The 18,185-nt window shown below is 47.1% G+C and overlaps 1 protein-coding gene across 1 annotated transcript in view; it reads left to right on the forward strand.

The window, feature by feature from the left end:
- Window positions 1-15,794, forward strand: part of nup210 (nucleoporin 210) — a 40,839-nt gene extending 25,045 nt beyond the window's left edge. The window contains exons 28-40 of the mRNA XM_086142030.1: window positions 69-227; window positions 1,654-1,745; window positions 1,830-2,004; window positions 2,134-2,309; window positions 7,317-7,537; window positions 8,752-8,888; window positions 11,049-11,163; window positions 11,251-11,397; window positions 12,420-12,670; window positions 12,748-12,952; window positions 14,457-14,573; window positions 14,971-15,048; window positions 15,214-15,794. Of these exons, the coding sequence (XP_085998156.1) occupies window positions 69-227; window positions 1,654-1,745; window positions 1,830-2,004; window positions 2,134-2,309; window positions 7,317-7,537; window positions 8,752-8,888; window positions 11,049-11,163; window positions 11,251-11,397; window positions 12,420-12,670; window positions 12,748-12,952; window positions 14,457-14,573; window positions 14,971-15,048; window positions 15,214-15,320 (1,980 nt within the window). The 3' untranslated portion in view covers window positions 15,321-15,794. The remainder of the gene's footprint in view (window positions 1-68; window positions 228-1,653; window positions 1,746-1,829; window positions 2,005-2,133; window positions 2,310-7,316; window positions 7,538-8,751; window positions 8,889-11,048; window positions 11,164-11,250; window positions 11,398-12,419; window positions 12,671-12,747; window positions 12,953-14,456; window positions 14,574-14,970; window positions 15,049-15,213) is intronic.
- Window positions 15,795-18,185: the final 2,391 nt, after the last annotated feature.

Here is an 18,185-nt window from a genome sequence, read left to right on the forward strand (position 1 = left end):
ATCTGCCCTTCCTCGCTACTTTCGTCCGTTCATTCGATTTGCCCCCCCCTTTTGTTTATCTCTCTCAGTCCAATGTGGAACTCCAGCCCGAGCACAACTTTGGCATGAAGGTGACCGGACGAGCGAGGGGGCGGACGGGGTTGAAGGTCACGCTCCGGGTCGCCGACTCCGTGGCGGGGCAGGTTGTGGGTAACCTGCCGGAGCTCAAGGACGAGATCCAGATCCAGGTACAGAGGAAGCTTGGCTTTCGGGCTCGTCGACTTAGGTGTTTCCGCGATCTGTCGCCATGTGGATTTCGATTGGAGCTCTGGTCTGACACCATTTTCCGTGAAGCCACGTTTAAAGATCGCGGGATGCGAGCTAACCCAGAGAGAATCATGGAAAACGCGAGCCAGCTTTGCGTGTCGTCGTTGTGGGTGAGATACGAAGACGGAGAACATTGTCCGTGAGAAGGTGGACGGCGGGAACGCGGAAGGGCGTGGCGGCAGAAGACTATAAATGGTTTAGACGGAAAAGTGTCTTCTTTTCCCTTCAGGGTCTCCACACCTTCTCCATCTGTTCTCTGGATCCTCCTCTCTCACACCAACTGCCTTCATATCCTCTCTCACGACATCCATAAATCTGCTCTTTGTTCTTCCTCTAGACCTCCAATTCCAGCATCCGTCTACCAACAAATCACTAGAAACAGTAGCAAAGTGTGCATGTTACATTTAGCATAGCATTGTAGCATTAATGGTGGAGGATAGAGTGCTAAATTACAAAAACCCCAACCTCCTCCAACCATCTTCAAGGTAAATACACTAAATAAATCTAATTACATTCTCTTTCATGATGGTTTATTATTTTCAGGCATTATTTCTTATTTCTAAAGTGCATTTTTCTTATTTAAAATCACATCACTGGAACAGATTAATAGCGTTTCAATTCATTTTAATGGGGATATTGAATTTGATCAAACTTACAATGACCAAAAGACAGCAGGCAGAACTAGAGGTTGCAGAGATGAGGATGCTGAGGTTCTCTTTGGGAGTGACCAGGATGGAGAGGATCAGGAATGAGTCTATCAGAGGAACAGCACATGTTAGATGTTTTGGAGAGAAGGTCAGAGAAGCCAGACTGAGATGGTCGGGTCATGGACAGAGGAGGGATAGTGAATATATTGGTAGACGGATGCTGGAATTGGAGCTGCCAGGCAAGAGGTCTGGAGGAAGACTAAAGAGAAGATTTATGAACGTAGTGAGAGAAGATATGAAGGTAGTTGGTGTGAGAGAGGAGGATCCAGAGAATAGGGTTAGATGGAGAAGGTTGACTCGCTGTGGCGACACCTGACGGGAAAAGCCGAAAGAAGAAGAAGATTGAATTTGATCAAACTCCGTCCCTGAGCCAATTCAACTCCCAAGTCGAGGTGTTACCATTAAAAAATCCCTCTCGAAAGCGTCCGAGGACGTTGGGTTGTGTTTGTGTCCCAGCGGCGTTGGAAACGAGGCGTCGAAAGCGTCCGTTGCGCTCCGAGGTTCGGGGAATATCCGACGTCGTTCTCCTCGGTGAGGCGATAAGATCGAACGCCTCCCGCTTTCAGACCGCGTTAGACCGTGACCTGTCAAAGAGCCACGGAGAAATTAAGAGTTTAAAAATGTCCGTTCTTTGATCGAGGTCTACGACAAGCTGCGCATGACGAACCCCCGCGTGGATGACGGGGAGATACTGATGGCGCCCAACTCCGCCCTCAAGCTCCAAACCAACAGGTGAGCGACGCCGGCGGCCGTGCGGGACCGAGCGCGGCGTCGCGGAAGATGCCCGACGTGACGTTTCTTGTGGATTTTCGTCAGGGACGGCGAGGGCGTGCTCTCCTACCGGTTGCTGGACCGCGCCGACCAGGCCGCCGTCGCTCAGGTGGACGACAAGGGCCTCCTCTCCTCCGGCGCCCTCACCGGCATCTCCTCGCTGCTGGTCACCTCGCAGGAGTCCTTCGGGGTCAATCAGACCATCATCCTCGCCGTCAAGGTCAAGTGGAGGGCAACTTGTTTTTAGCGTTAGCGCGTGCTAGTCTGACCCTTTTGCCGCAGGGTTCTCCATCCCTGCAGGAAACAACCCGGCGCCTCCGAGTCAAAGTTTTTTCCTTCGGTTCTTCAGGTGGTGCCCGTGTCGTACGTGCGCTTCAGCACCAGCCCGGAGCTCTACACGCACGGCAGGGACGGCCTGAGAGCTTTCCCCATGGGCATCGTCCTCACCTTCACCGTCCACTTCCACACCGGCACCGGGGAGGCCCTGCTCAGCTCCAACTCCCAGCTCACCTTCTCCACCAACAGGTTGGACACACGGCGTGCAAAGCGCGTGTACACACACACACACACACACACACACACACACTCTTCTCCAGCTGGCCTCTTTACTCCTGGCTTCCAGCTCTGATTGCAGAGCTGGAAGCCAGGAGTATCCCCTCCAACCAGTCACTTAAGTAGACAAAGGTTGAAAAGCTATTGTCCTGCGATGCTTGTGTGTGTGTGTGTGTGTGTGTGTGTGTGTGTGTGTGTGTGTGTGTGTGTGTGTGTGTGTGTGTGTGTGTGTGTGTGTGTGTGTGTGTGTGTGTGTGTGTGTGTGTGTGTGTGTGTGTGTAAAAAATGTATTTCATATGTGTGTGTATACATGTTTGTTTATACATGTGTGTCTATATGTATAGGTATATATTTTGTTTGAATGTGTGTGTATATATGATGTGTGTGTGTGTGTGTGTATATATATATATATATATATGTATGTATGTGTGTATTTGTGTACATGGTTAAATATACACACTTTTGTTTACACATATATGTATGTGCATATATTTTGTGTGTGTGTGAGTGTGTGTGTGTAAAAATGTATTTATATGTGTGTATACACATTTATATATTCTGTACATGTTCGTTTATACATGTGTGTCTATATGTATATATTTTGTTTGAATGTGAGTGTGTGTGTGTATATATGATGTGTGTGTGTGTGTGTGTGTGTGTGTGTGTGTATATATATATATATATCAACACATGAATTTATATATGTATCTGTGTGTGTGTGTGTGCATGGTTATATATACACGTTTGTTTACACATATATGCATATGCTTACATTTTGTGTGTGTTCGTATAAAAATGTATTTGTGTGTGTATACACATTTATTTATACTGTACATGTTTGTTTATACATGTGTGTCTATATCTATATATTTTGTTTGAATGTGTGTATGTATGTATGTATGTATGATGTGTGCGTGTGTATACATATATAAACATATATATTTATATATGTGTGTGTGTGTATTTACATGGTTATATATAAACGTTAGTTTACACATATATGTATATGCATATAGTTTGTCTGTGTGTGTGTATGTGCAAAGATGTATGAGTGTGTGTGTGTGTACATGGTTATATATATACACGTTTGTTTACACATATATGTATATGCGTATAGTTTGTGCGTGTGTATGTGTTTGTGCAAAGATATATGTACGTGTGTGTGTGTGTGTGTGTGTGTGTGTGTGTGTGTGTGTGTGTGTGTGTGTGTGTGTGTGTGTGTGTGTGTGTGTGTGTGTGTGTGTGTGTGTACACACACACGGGGGTCCTCAGGGTGATATTTGATGCCAGAGAGAATCACCACGGGCTCAGTCATCATGAGGTCTTCCATATCGAGGGGGACCCAGAATTGGGCCGCAGGGAAATGAAAGGGAGGATGTCGTTTTAGCAAAAATGAACCTTCATCCTGCATAACAGCCCCTTTAATAACGTCACCGATTTCACTCCTGCTGTAACGGCTTCCCCCTTTCTTCTCGGAGGAGTCCACGTCACATCTGGGAGCCATACCCAGGGTTAAAACTGCCGTGGAAAAACACACAAGTCGAAATATATGGCTTAAAATATTGTTTGGGATTACTGCCGTATGGTGGAAACGCCGCAGGTGGAGGACACGGTGTGTGTGTGCAGGCAGGAGGAATCTCCACACGCCTGGATTGGACCAGGATCTTCTCAGGCTGTTTCTACAGAACAACCGCTTTTTCACACACAGCCAACAAACATACATGAGTAAAACAGATAAAAACACAGCGCTATTAAAAGTGCAGTGGAGAGTAATGAATAGGTCCAATTACACCGCAGACCAGAGCCATTAAGAGCGCACACACACACACACACACACACACACACACACACACACACACACACACACACACACACACACACACACACACACACACACAGCTGGACAGACGCTAGAATGAGGCAATCTCAGGGGATTCGGTGTTTAGTGTCGAAGGCAGGAGGGAAAGTGGTTAGTTGGTGTAGAGGAGTAAAAGATAAATATCTGAATGAAAGATACAGCCTGGATAAGAATCACAATTGCTTTAATCTAAAAGTCATTTTACAACTGCGAGGAATTTAACGGCGTTAAACGGGAAAACATGTAACAGGCATTAAATAAATTAAGAGCGAAATCGGGGCGATTTTGGTCGATGAGGCTGCCGATGGGGAGAAACGTTTTTTTTTGGCGGGTAGTTGCAGTCCTGATGGACCGCGGCCTCCTGCCAGAGGGAAGTGGGTCGGAAGATGTATGTCCTGGAGGTGCTGGAGGTCCTGGAGGTGTTCAGGTCCTGCAGAGAGGGTGGAGAGCAGCCAATCACCCTCTGCAGAGCGGATGATCCGCTCGTCTCTGGCGGTGGAGGCGGCGACCAGATGGCCAGGATGGATGTGTTGAAGTGCACCATCATCATCTTTGGCACGTTACACTTCTTAAACTGCCTCAGGAAGAGCATTACATTACATTCCAGTCATTTAGCAGACGCTTTTATCCAAAGCGACTTACAAAAATTGAAATTCAATAACGGAAGATCCAAAGTACCAGTAGTCGTTATTCAGAAGTCGCCACTCGACCAAATAGCCGTGTGGAAACCGTAAACATACGTCGGGGCGGGCAAACTACGGCCCGCGGGCCAAATCCGGCCCGTTGATCTTTTTAATCCGGCCCGCCAAAGATTGTTACAGAAATCAGACTTGCTTTGAACGATTGAATTAATGAACCAATGAATTCGGAAGCTCAAATTGGAGATTATTTCATTTTTGGAGCTACTTGAGAATTTTCCTGAGCTGAACGACACAGATTGGCTTTGTGATTTAGCCTTTAGCGTGGACGTACTGACACACATGAATGAGCTGGATGTGAAGCTAGAAGGGACAAAACAGTTTGTGCGTGAAAACAAGCTAACGTAGGAGCCTTCAAAACCAAGCTGGTTTTGTTTTCAAAGCAAATGTCAGACAAGTGGCTAAGTGCGATTAGTGGGGAAGTGCTTGGTGAAGAGGTACGTTTTCAGCTCACGGCTGACGATGGGCAGCGACCTCGCTGTTCTGACCTTTTCCGGGAGTTTGTTCCACCACTGAGGAGCCGAGACCGGTTGGATCGGCAGCCGGGGGCTCGGAGGGATGGGGTGGACGGTCGCCGAGAGGCGGCAGATCGGAGGGGACGGGTAGGCTGGAGAAAAGTGAGCTAGAAGACTGTCAGCTAGAAGGAAAGGAAAGGTGGAGGAGACGGTGGTGAGATGATCTACAAACATCTACAATGACCCAAAGACAGGAGGCAGAGCAGGAGGTGGCAGAGATGAAGATGGTGAGGCTCTCTTTGGGAGCGACCAGGATGGAGAGGATCAGGAACGAGTCCATCAGAGGGACGGCACATGGTAGATGTTCTGGAGAGAAGGTCAGAGATGGTTGGATCATGGACGGAGGAGGGAGAGGGAAGATACTGGTAGACGGATGCTGGAATTGGAGGTCTAGAGGAAGACCAAAGAGATGGATGGACATCGTGAGAGAGGAGATGAAGGTAGTTGTCCATCAGACGGACGGCACATGGTAGATGTTTTGGAGAGAAGGTTGGAGATGTTTTGGTCATTTACAGAGGAGGGAGAGGGAATATATTGGATGCTGGAATCAGAGGTCTAGAGGAAGAACAAAGAGAAGGTTTATGGATGTCATGAGAGAAGATATGAAGTTAGTTGGTGTGACTGAGGAGGATCCAGAGACCAGGGTGAGATGGAGAAGGTGGGTTCACTGAGTGGACCCCTGGTGGGCTTGTTGGAATGAATTCATTTGTTTTCTGTTATTTCCAATGTGGAAAATACATTTGAGATACGAGAAAATCAACACAGGAACCCGCTTGTGGAACGCTTGAAATTGGTATCTTCAGGGACGGCTTTGCTTTCCCTCAGACAGAGCAGGAGGCACCGGCCGATGTTCCCACGGCGCTCCTTGCAAAGACGTACAGTTGAGGAGGAGCGTTGGCGTTGGCGGCAGACCCCCCCCCCAACCTCCGCAATTAATTTCTCGTGCTGCTTCCTTTCCCTCCGTCAGGAGCGTATTGTTTCCAGCTGAGCGCGCGAGCTAAATGAAAAGCAGCGCCGGACGGCCGGGCGGATTGCTTCACCTCCACGGGGAACTCTTGGGCGCCCAATAAATGGATTCTATTCCATCGCGCTGGAGGCGCTGACAGACAATTTGGGATGAAACATATCAAAATTCGGTCGGTAAAAGGGCTGACGGCCCCCGATTAGATCATTTAGAGTCTCCAGAGGGACCGGCGGATTTTATCCGCCGCCTGGACAGGTGGCGTGAAGATGGAGGGCGGAGAGCGAGGTGGTGTTTTAGCCGGGGGGAAGCTGGCAGTGCGAGGCCGTCACCATGTACCGTGGACCCTCGCCACTTCGCTGATTTTTATTTATTTATTTATTTATTTATTTTTGTCATTTGGTTCTTACTATTTATCATTCTTTAGCATTTTTTTTTTTTGCAGTATTTATTTATTTTTTTTGTGATGAAATAGCCATAAAAAACAAAAAATACAGGAAAATTAGACTAAAATTCATTAAAAAATTAAAATAAAATAGCCAGCTTCACGCCAGATCTCGTACTGAATGACCACGCGCTGTACGATGCCTCCAAAACGCCCTGCATGGACCCAAAAGTCCGCTATGGACCCCAAGCATAGCAGCAAGATTCTGACGACTACTGAAAAGATAAAACTTCTCGATATGTTAGCGGAAGGCGGAAGTTTTGCCGAAGTCGGCCGCCATTACAGCATTAACGAATCTCCAGTTGGTTCCATGAAGAACGGCGAAACGGGTGATGACGAGATAAAATAAATACATTTTAAAAATGGAAAACAAAGGTAAAGGGTGGCGTGAGCTTCGTCGAGGGTCGAAATGTTCACGTCTGTATTTCGCGGAATTTTCGCAAGGGGTGTTGGAACGAAACTCCCGCGAAAAGTGAGCTCACACCGTATTTTTGTTTTCTCAGGGACGACCTGGTCCAGGTGGGGCCCGGCCCCGGCAACCACACCCTGACGGTGAGGACGGTCAACGTGGGCCTGACGCTCCTCGCCGTGCGCGACAGCCAGAACGCCGGCGTTGCCGACTACCTCCCGCTGCCCGTGGAGCACGCCATCCACCCGCCGGAGGCCGGCGCCCTGGTGGTCGGAGACGTGGTCTGCTTCGCCGCGCTGTTCACCGGCCAGAGCGGTGAGAGCGTCGCGCGGCCGCTCACTTTTAACGCCAGCTTTTTGCAAAAAGGGCCGACCGTTCAGCTAGTAACATTAAATTTTAATCCATTTTTTCATGATTTTTTTTTTTTTTTATTATTATTTTAATTGCAAATGGCATACTATTTATGTCACTTAACAGTTTTTACCAAAATCACCCTGTATTTTATATTTGAATACCACATAAAATGAGGATTAAGTCAGTCTGGGGAAAAAAAATAAACATCTAGGTTTATTTGAATATTATATACATATTATATACATATCATTCACTATTAAATGCTCACAATGAGCATGTGAACAGGAAAATAACACTAGCAATGATATTATTTATATGTACAAAACACTGAGGGCCAAATGAATCATTACATTACATTACATTGCATTTGGCACACGCTTTTATCCAAAGCGACTTACAATAGAGGACATAAGGACTGCAAATACACTTGCAAATACAAGATGCACAGGAAATATACAGAACAGTAAGCTTGGGTTAGTGAGGTGTTTTTTTTTGGTTTTTTTTGACAGAGACACACAAACACACACACACACTGCATAGCCTAACTTGCTGCCTAACCTGATCTGGGGCATCAGCGCAGTAAAAAGTCCTGAAAGAGAAACGTTTTTACCTGTTTCTTGAAGGTTGAGAGAGATGATGCTAGTCTTGTTGCTTCTGGGAGTTTGTTCCACCACTGAGGTAGTAGAACTGAGAACAGTTTTGCCTGAGATCGCTTAGAGCGAGCAAAAGGTACTGCTAATAGGTTTGTATAGAGGAATCATTATATTACTCCCTCTCAAAAAGGAGAAATGCACTGTTTTTCATTATTTCAATTTTAGACTCAAAAATATGAAATAGAAAAAAGGGGCTGCCGCGCCCAATTAGATTTTATCATTGATTTAATGAGCGAGGCTGCGGGCCGCTGGAAATGTGAAAACGGGCCACGTTCGGCCCGCGGGCCGGACTTTGGACGCGGCTTTTCCAAAACGACCACAGGACGAGGAAAACACGGGTTCTCTTATTATCTGCCGTGCTCTCAACATCATCAAGATATTCATTTCTCAGGAGCGCCGGGCTCGTCTCAATCTCCAGGATTCTTTTATCGAGTTCATGCGCCAACGTCTCCCTTTTAACCGGAATCCATTACAGAGTTTTAATATTTCTCACTTGTAACTGTATTTATTTTTCCCACGCAGGAGGTGAGGGCACCTGGAGCTCCTCCAACGACGCCGTGCTCCAGGTGGACGCCCGCTGCGGCGCCGCCGTGGCCCGAGACCAGGGGACGGCGACCGTCTACTACGAGATCCCCGGCGTTTTGAAAACCTACCGAGAGGTGTGTCCTCGCCGAGAGCAGGAGCTCCTCCCGGCTGCGATGAACGAGCTACATAGATCGATCCAGCGCTATAATTACGTAAATCGAGCCGGACGTCGCAACAGGTGGACGGCGGATCCGTCATCTCCTGCCAGTGATGGGTTTTGGATCGCTGTGGCGACGTGAGAGTGAACGGTTGAAGCAGTGCTTCTCAATTATTTTCTGAAGAAAACATCTCTCTCCGCTGCAACTATAAGTTGTATTATTTGTCTAAAAAATTGTTGTATGCACACGTCTGCACTACATCGTATCCTCATTAACATAAGAATTCTAGATCAACTTGCAACAAATAATATTTTTTAACAATAACAGTGCTTTCTGCTTTACTGAAGTAACTTCCACAAAGCGGGATGATTGTTGATAAAGTCCTGCACGTTTTTCGCCGAAAAAGCTGCGCGTAAGCGGCTTATCGGCGAATTCTGGGCGTCTTAAGGTGACGCCTTCATTTATTTAGTGCTTCATTGGCTTCGTCATATTTCCTCGTTTTAGCTTTTAGGGCGACTTTGGTTTGTCTCCTGACCTCCGTCTCTCGGGATATCCAGATATTACATCCTAATGAGAGGGTGAATGTCGGGATATCTATATTACATATCAGTGAGAGGGTGAATGTTTGCTTTTCATTATATAACGTATAAATGTTTTTCTCTTCAATGTGTGAATGAGTGAGTGAATGGTTGTATTTCTCTATATGAGGTGTGAATGCGAGTGTGTGTGTGTGTGTGTGTGTGATAATGGTGAATGAGGTAGTGAATAATTGTGTCCATTTGACCTGTGAATGGTTGTGTGACTATACAAAGGGTTGAAAAAGTCCGCAAAAAATAATTTATTTTACATAGAGAACAGATCATTTATTTTAGATGACGCTTCAAGACACAATCCGCTCTTCTTCAGATGCTTTAACTTGTTGTGGTGCCATTTTTAAAGGAAATGATCATGTGATTCCCTCCCCTTTGTTTTTTGCATCCTTTGTTAAATATATATTTTCATTTTAACATTATCTTCAACTTTGGATACAGCAAAAGGCCCAAGAAACAATGTATGCACAGAGATGGAACGGATCAAAAGATTTGAGTATACGATATGTATCCAGACCATATCCAGACAAACAGAACATGGGAAGGACAATCAAATAGACAAAAGAACATCCCTGTAGACGAGGTCTAATATCGAAATCATCATTTAAACCTTGTGGGGTGTGTAGATCCAAAACGGTTCCCGTTTCAAAAGGAAAGAGTTCAGGTCTGCACGGACACCTTACGGCCTCAGTGGAGACAAAGTGGAGACATTATGTCAAGCATCTTTAAAATGCATCGCTTGATTTCTAATAGTGCAGTATTTGTTTTTCCCATGTATGTCAGCCCCGCATTGGCATTTGAGCTGTGAGACCAAACAAAAGGTTGGGTACGGAAAAATAGTGTCTTTATGACGTACAGAATGAAAATGGTAAATGGCTTATGACAATGGTAAAAAGTGGAAAGTCCTTGGTTACTAAACAGTTTGTGGCTTGGGGACAAAAAAAAAAGCTTTTTCCCCGAAAGCACAGCACTTCCTTGGAATGACATCACGGACAGTATTAAAGGGCCCGGACCGATAGGGGACTGCAACCAAAAACACCAAAAAACACTCAGCTGCTCGGGAAAACCTGCAACCTATGCATTCCATTACATTCCATTCCATTACATTACATTTGGCAGACGCTTTTATCCAAAGCGACCTACAATAGAGGACATAAGCACTGCAAATACACTTGCAAATACAAGATGCACAGGAAATATACAGAACAGTAAGCTGGGGTTAGTTTTTTTTTTTTTTTTTTTTTTTAGGTCCAAAACATACACATACGTACACACACACACACACACACACACTGCATAGCCTAACTTGGTGCCTAACCTGATCTGGGGCAGCTCAAGCATCAGTGCAGTATGCAGAGGGAAAACACCGCCTCTCAGCCAATCACGGCAGGGATAGCCTCCGTTTTCCCTGAGAAGTTGAGTAGATAAACGTTGCAGGGTGTTTAATCCTGGAGTTGTTCCGGTAAAATGTGATCGTACGGTTTGTTGGATCCCACGGTTGACCTGCTCTCCGCCGGCACAAACTGTCTGTTCTTACCATCTATAGGTTGTGGTGCGAGCAGCCACGGTCACCATGGCGACGGCTCAGGGCGCGCCCGTCAGACACGGCAAGGAAACCAAGGTTCTGGTCGCCACCAAGGAAGCGGGAACCAACCTCGTCGGTACAGAAGCGACCTTCCGCTCTCACGGGGGTTTTGTAATCCCATCAAGCTGGGGATGTTAATCCGGCGCTGCTTCTCCTGCTGCAGGAAGCTGCTCCTCCATCCAGGTCCAGGCCGTGTCTCAGCTGCGTCCGGAGACCTCCGTCCGCTGCCTCCTGGGATTCACCAGCGACGCCGTGGATTTCCCCGCCGCCGACGTCTTCGAAACGCACGCCGGCTTCGACGCCGCCGCCGGTGAGGCCCGATCGGAATTGGCGTGGATTATTATCTCGTTTGGTTTTTTGGTTTTACGTCGTGCCTGGAAAAAAAATCAATTTTTGGGGCGTGGCGTTCATACCTGCGCATATCTGGATTTAAAATACATCATATTCAGTATTTACATTTTTTTTCCACATCATTTACAGATTATAATCCCTTCCTTGCAGTCAGAAGAGGCCAAAAACTAGCCGCGGTGCAAATTCTTAATATTCTATTTCTTAAAGACGCTAATCAAAATGAAGAAGGATTTCAGAGAGCAAAGGAGAGGGTGGAGGACGGAGGTGGAGAAACGTCTGGTTTGGAGACACTGAGGAGAGGTGGTGACGCAGAGGGGGAGATGTTTGTGGAGCTTCTCGCTCATCCAGGCCGCGGTGAATTCTTGTTGAAATCTTCTTGTCTCGGCAATCGGACTTGAGTTTCTTCACTTGAAGACGTCGCAGAACCGAAGAAGCCTCTCGGACGAGGGGTCAAAGGTCTTCGAGTGAAGAAATTCAAGTCGGGTGGCCGAGACGAGAAGATGTGCGGGTTCTTCTTTGGGAGTGAAGAGGATGGAGAGGATCAGGGTGGAGTCCATCAGAGGGACAGCGGGTGTTCTGGAGCTAAAAGGCTGAGATGGTTTGGACATGGATGATGAAGGTCTGGGTGGAAGGACACTGAGGTTGGAGGAGGGGGTCCTATGGAGGTAGATGATTGGTTGTGGCTCCTGAAGGGAGCAGCAAGAAGAACAAGAACATTGACAGATAATAAAAATGCGACAATATTAACGTTACTGAATCCTCCATCCTCTAGCACATCTTCAATAAAAAAAGGGTAAAGTCCATGTTTCCCGCGCTGCCCGTGGAACCGAGAGAGCCTGGACCATGAAAGGTGTCCAGCTGATGCTTGGAGCTCCTCGTAGCTTAAAAGCATCTCTAATCCTGTTTGGAACCTTTTCACGCGAGCGTACCGAAGAACTTCGATGTTCTAATGCCTCATCGGGCGTTCATCTGGGCCCACAGGGCTCTACACCTGTTCCATGACCTTGCGGACGGCGACCGACCAGCAGACCAGGCTGCTGGGCGTGTCCATGACCGACCTGCTGGTGAAGGCCGGCCTGGAGGGCGCCGCTTTCTCCGGGGAGCAGGTCGGCGCCCGGCTGCCCATCGAGCCGGGGCTCCACTCGGACCAGACGGAGCTGCTGCTCTCCGGCCTCCACCCGTCGGCCGAGCTGACGGTCTTCGGCCCGAGCGGCGCCCTGTCCGACATGGAGGTAAGAGAGGAACGTCTGAGATGTTTACGTTGAGCTCCTCGCCGGGATGTCACCCGATATTATCGCGCGTCCTCCAGGCGGTGTCGTCCTCCCCCGTCATCCTGGTCCAAGAGAAGGAAGTGCACCTGGGGTCCCCCCATTTCATAAAGTACACCGTCAGTGCCGTGGACCCCCAGGAAGCAGCGTCCGCCTCCATCTCCATCAGCAGCGCTTCTTCCGAGCAGAGTCTCAGCATCCCGGTGGCTCTGATTCACGCGGCTGATCCCAGCTCTTCCGTGCAAGGTCAGTCGTGATCGCGGGACGCAGTTTTCACGTGTTTCGGAAGCTTCTACTGCTCATTCGCTCAATTACCAAAACTGCGCGTGAAGACAATCGTCGCATTTTAATTAGCAACGAGTTGTGATGGCGAAGGCTGAAGAGGAATTGAATGATCAGAAACTTCAGTTTAATAAATAATGCATTTAAAAATTGCCCGTCTTTGGCCTTTATGGTGAAGGAGTTTGCTCATCACAGGAGCACCTTCACCGTCCGGTAGCACCTCAACAGGAAACATAATGGAACTAGCATGCAGGTTGGTGAAGTTAGCTGTGTGCAAGCACGCAGGACGGTAAGGTTAGCTTTGTACAAACACACGGGTCGGTAAGATTAGCTTTGTAAGAGCACGCAGGTTGGGAGTGTTAGCTTTGTACAAGCACGCAAGTTGGTTATCTTAGCTTTGTACCAGCATGCAGGTCAGTAGTGTTAGCTTTGTACCAACAACACAGGTTGGTTGTGTTAGCTTTGTACTAGCACGCAGGTTGCTAGCGTTAGCTTTGTACAAGCACGCAAGTTGGTTATCTTAGCTTTGTACCAGCATGCAGGTCAGTAGTGTTAGCTTTGTACCAGCACAGAAGTTGGTAATGTTACAGTTGTACAGGCCACTAAATGTTAGCATTTTATGAGCACACAGGTTGGTCATATTAGCTTTTTGCAACCACGCAGGTCAGTATTGTTAGCTTTGTATGAGCGTGCCGGTTGGTAATGTTTGCTTTGTGCATGCATGCCGGTCGGTAGTGTTAGCTTTGTATAATCTTACCTTTTTATGAGCACGCAGGTCTGTAAACTTAGCTTTGTGCAAGCAAGAAGGTTGGTAATGCTAGCTTTGTACGAGCACGCGCGTCAGTATTGTTAGCTTTGTGTGCAAGGTGCTAATGTTAGCTTTTTACAAACATATTTTTATTCATTCATTCATTAAGTCATCAAACAAACTCGCATTGTTTTTTTTCCATTCGTGTCGAACCTTGAAATGCGATCGATTTCAATTAATTGATTCCCAAGCTTACAATTCGGTTATTTTTAAACGAACGTTTAAGGAATTCTCTCGGCTATATTTCACTCGATTATTTTAAATTTCATCTTCGGATGACGCTAAATCCTTTGTTATTTTATTTTTATTGAATGCACCATCTACTGAGCGCTCCAACGATTCTCCTCAAAAGGCTTAAGAGACCTTAAATCCACATTTCCACTCCAAATGCACCCAGTCAGAACTATTAAACATCTATTTTCTCCGTTACCGGTCTTCCTCGCCGGGGGAGCCGCGGACCACGGCGGCAAGGAAGAAAAAGTGTTGTTGCACGTTTGAATCAGATGCTTTTAATTTGTAAGGCGGATTTAACTGACTAGGAAACGGGCGACGGCGGGAGAAGGAGTCGCCGCCGTATTTTGGAAGACTTTGCAATCAGCGCGGCAGCCAGGATTGTCCCTCAGTGCCAGGAGGTTATTTCATGCCGCTCTGTCTTTGCAGCCTCGCAGGCGGTGGGAGCGGAGGGGGGTCATTCCCTGCACAGCTTTATAAACTGCTACCAGATGATGTTCTTCACCCTGTTCGCTCTGCTGGCTGGAACCGCCATCGTCATTATCGGTAGGTCAACGGATTTCTCGTCTTCTTAAGAGAGAGTGGAACGCCAAATATCCGGTTCCCATAGGAGGCCTTTCTGTGTCCATGTTCTGCACGGAGTTCCTCCCACAGTCCAATCCCATCCAGGAGGAGATGCACAGGAGGCGTGGATGAGAGGGTGAAGGGTTGCACGTTGATCCCCATAGGGGGAATTCCTTTGTCACAGCAGCGTAACAGTTAAAATGTCAAAAAAAAAGGGGAATAAATGTGAATTAAAGCAGGGATAGGCTCTGGGTGCAGGATCTTATGCAATAAGTGAATGAATAATGTGAATGCTGATGCATAGGAGGCGTTAGCTTCCCTCACGAAGTTTTCATTAGCGTAGCTTTGCGCTAAGACCGGCGTGTTCCCTCTCCCGCAGTCCTCCACACGGTCTTCTCCCCGAGGCAGCAGGCCTACCACCCTTCCTTCATCCAGAGGACGCCGCCGCCGTCACTGGGTAGGACGCCGCCGCAGGAGCTCTCCTGTCTCACGCCGATTCCGCGTGAAAACGTCTCGTAATAAGACATTGTGCGCGACCCGGAGCGAGGCTGCCGCAGGATGCTTTCCCACAAATCCTGACCTCGATCTTCTCGCTTCTCACAAAACGCGTCTGCTTTTCCAGGTTTGGACTCGTCGGGAATCGGGGGCTCCTTGAACAACTCGATACCGAGGAGGGACCCCAACGCCACCCTCAGGTCGCACCTCTATTCTCTGGACTATAAATCCTGACAGTCGTCCACAAGTAGCACGCCACGGGACGCCGATACACTGAATGTGCCTCGTTTCCCTCAGGATGAATGGAATCTCCTTAATCATCTTTAGCTCTTAATGCAGACGCTTTAATAACCGTAAATTCCAGTTTGGCGCTTGGAGTTGACAACAGGGCCTTTATTTCCCCCGCGTGTGTTTGATAACCTGTTTTTCACTGTTTTTAGTTTGCAGTTTGTCGACGTTATGAACTGACATCTTTTCCAAAAGAGTGCTTGCGAAAACCAAATCACCAGCTTGTATTTAAAACTCAAGCGTTACTGTGGAACTTTTGAGATCGACCTGCGTGCCTCTCACCATGTTTGACCAGTACGACTGACAAGCCACTCAGGACTAACCACTTCGATAAAACACTGCGTGAAATTGTTTATTTATAAAATGAGGTTTTGTTTTTCTTTGTGCTGCAGCTAATTAAAAAAAAAAAAAAAAAAAAAATCAAAATATGGTGAAAATATCCACTGAAACCGTCCCCGATGTGACAGAACTGTACCTCAACCACGTTGGGCGTTTTCTCGTGAAATTTGATTTTGGGACCTTTTCTTTTGAGCCACCGAATGTGCAGCTCCCGTCTTTGTTTAACAATGTGAAGCAGTGACGCTTGTGAACGCCACTCGTCCTCGATCCCGTATTGCTGCGTTGCGAAGCAATCAATGTGACACGGTCTCATTTCAGATTTCTCAGCCTCACACGTGCCCTCGGCTCACTGTAGCGTTTTCAGAAGAGGCGTGACTTTTTTTTTTTTTTTTTTTTGTATTTGTTTTTGACAAAAAAAAAAAAAAAAAATCATTTTTATGCAATGATTGACGTTTTGATTTACTGTATTAGGGTGAATGTGACGCTCAAGGTGCCTCAGTTCTGTTCCTGTTTGTTTCACCGCCTCGCAACTTCCTGAAAATGAGTGATTTTCGTCTGTCAAGCTTGGTTTTTTTTTTGTTTTTGTTTGTTTGTTTATTTTGGTGAATATGCAATCACAGCTGCAAATTAAAGTTTTAAACAATGATGTTTTGTCATCGGCCTCTTGCATTTCAGGAAAAGGGATCCTTTACCGTTTACCTTCTGTCTTGACACCATAGGAAAATCACAATTTATGTGATTATGAACATTGCCGTTTGTTTGCAGAAGAGCCTTCGAAGCCTTTGTTTTGAGAACTCTTATAGTTAGCACGAGGCTAACCTCTATGCTTCCTCTGCTGAGGGATATCTCACGATGCACCTCTAGAAAATTTGTCACAGAGGAGCAATTAGAGGGCACTGGAACAGATAACCAACATCTATAAATGTATGAAATAATAAACACGTAGAATAAAGGTAAAATAAAGTGAAAAATAGTGTGAAGTGACTATTGATCCCGCGAGGGGAAAATTCAATTATCGCAGCAGCATTAGAAGTAGTCACAGAAAAATAAAACAAAGAAACATAAGAAATTCCATGGGATTTTAAGGACGTGCAAAGAGAAATGAGTGTTTTGGGATGCATGTGAGCAGCATCGGCAGTTTGCTCCACGCAGGAAAAGTATTTATGTGCCGCCGGTGTTCGACCGCACAGCCGATGCAGCAATATTTACAATATCCGTAAATAAACTGCACATCTGCGTAACTGGCTGCACATCCATAAATAACTACATCTGGAACAAAATCAGCGCATGGTAGTCGCCTCGTATCTTCTCTGGCTTGATCTAAGCGTCCACTACTGATAAATCTATTATTAATAGCGAAGCTTTTATTGTATTATTTAAGCTATTAGCATGTAGCCGTTAGCGCTAGGTCATCTCCGCATGCTCTCCTGGTCGAGGCAGAAGGCCGCCCACATCGAGCCGCCATCTCCCGCCCCGGTTGTGTTCCTGGCTGCCGATTGCACTCTCCTGGACGGAGATGTTGTGTTTCTGCGGGTCGTCTTAAAGACCCGCTCATCAGACGACTGCGGTTGTGATCCGGCGAGTTAAAACCCGGCTTGACGTTATCCGTTTTTACATCAGCATATGTAGGTCGATGGCGAGATGATTCAAGGCCGGAGCCGAGAGGACGTGTCTGAATTTCCATTCAGGGATTCAGGAGTGTGTCTCCGTCCGCCTCGGAGGATCCGCGAAGGCTTCAGACGGCCGATCAAATATCCCCTCCGTCCGCCCGTGACGCCGCTGGCCTCCGTCGCCTTGGCGGCGGCTCTCCTGTCAGCGCCGTCTGCGCCGTTTATGTGTGCGTGCATCGTGTTCGGTCACGTGGCGAAGACGGTTCCAGAGCGTGGGTGTGTGTGTGTGTTTACCTAAAGGCCTGCCTGAGCTGTGCGGCTTCACAAACACCCCGTAGATGTAAAATCTCGGTGCATCTGGCAAATAAAGGACAAAACGCAAGGCTGGGTTGTTTTACGAGGAAGCGCCTCCTCGCAGGGGATCCTCCTGATGTCACGTGTCGCGATCTCCTCTCTGAACCGGACCAGTGGCTCATCGAGTGTAAGCCACGCGTTCAAAGCTCCGGGCATCCCATAATAATAGCTCAGAATACTGCAAGCATAGCAGATCTGTTCTGTTTTGCGCTCAGGTGTCCAAGGTTGACAATCTGCAAACATGTACACATGTGACCTGTGACTGGGTGAATCCATGCATGTTTCTTTAAGATGTATGAATGAGTGAACGGTTGAATGTCTCCATATGAACCACAAATGAAGGGGTGAATTATTTCCACATTTGGCACCGTTATTACCACAAGTACATGTTTATATTCTCGACATTGAGATGTTCTATCCGTTTGACAGCTTTGACAAACAGCAGCACCGAGAGGGAGGTGCGGTCCTCGCTCTGCAGAACGAAAACAAACATCTCCATGTTCTCCAG

This window comes from Fistularia commersonii, chromosome 34 (genome assembly GCF_037954325.1).
Source record: "Fistularia commersonii isolate RoL2024-O1a breed Wild chromosome 34, RoL_Fcom_v1.0, whole genome shotgun sequence".
NCBI lineage: Eukaryota > Metazoa > Chordata > Actinopteri > Syngnathiformes > Fistulariidae > Fistularia > Fistularia commersonii.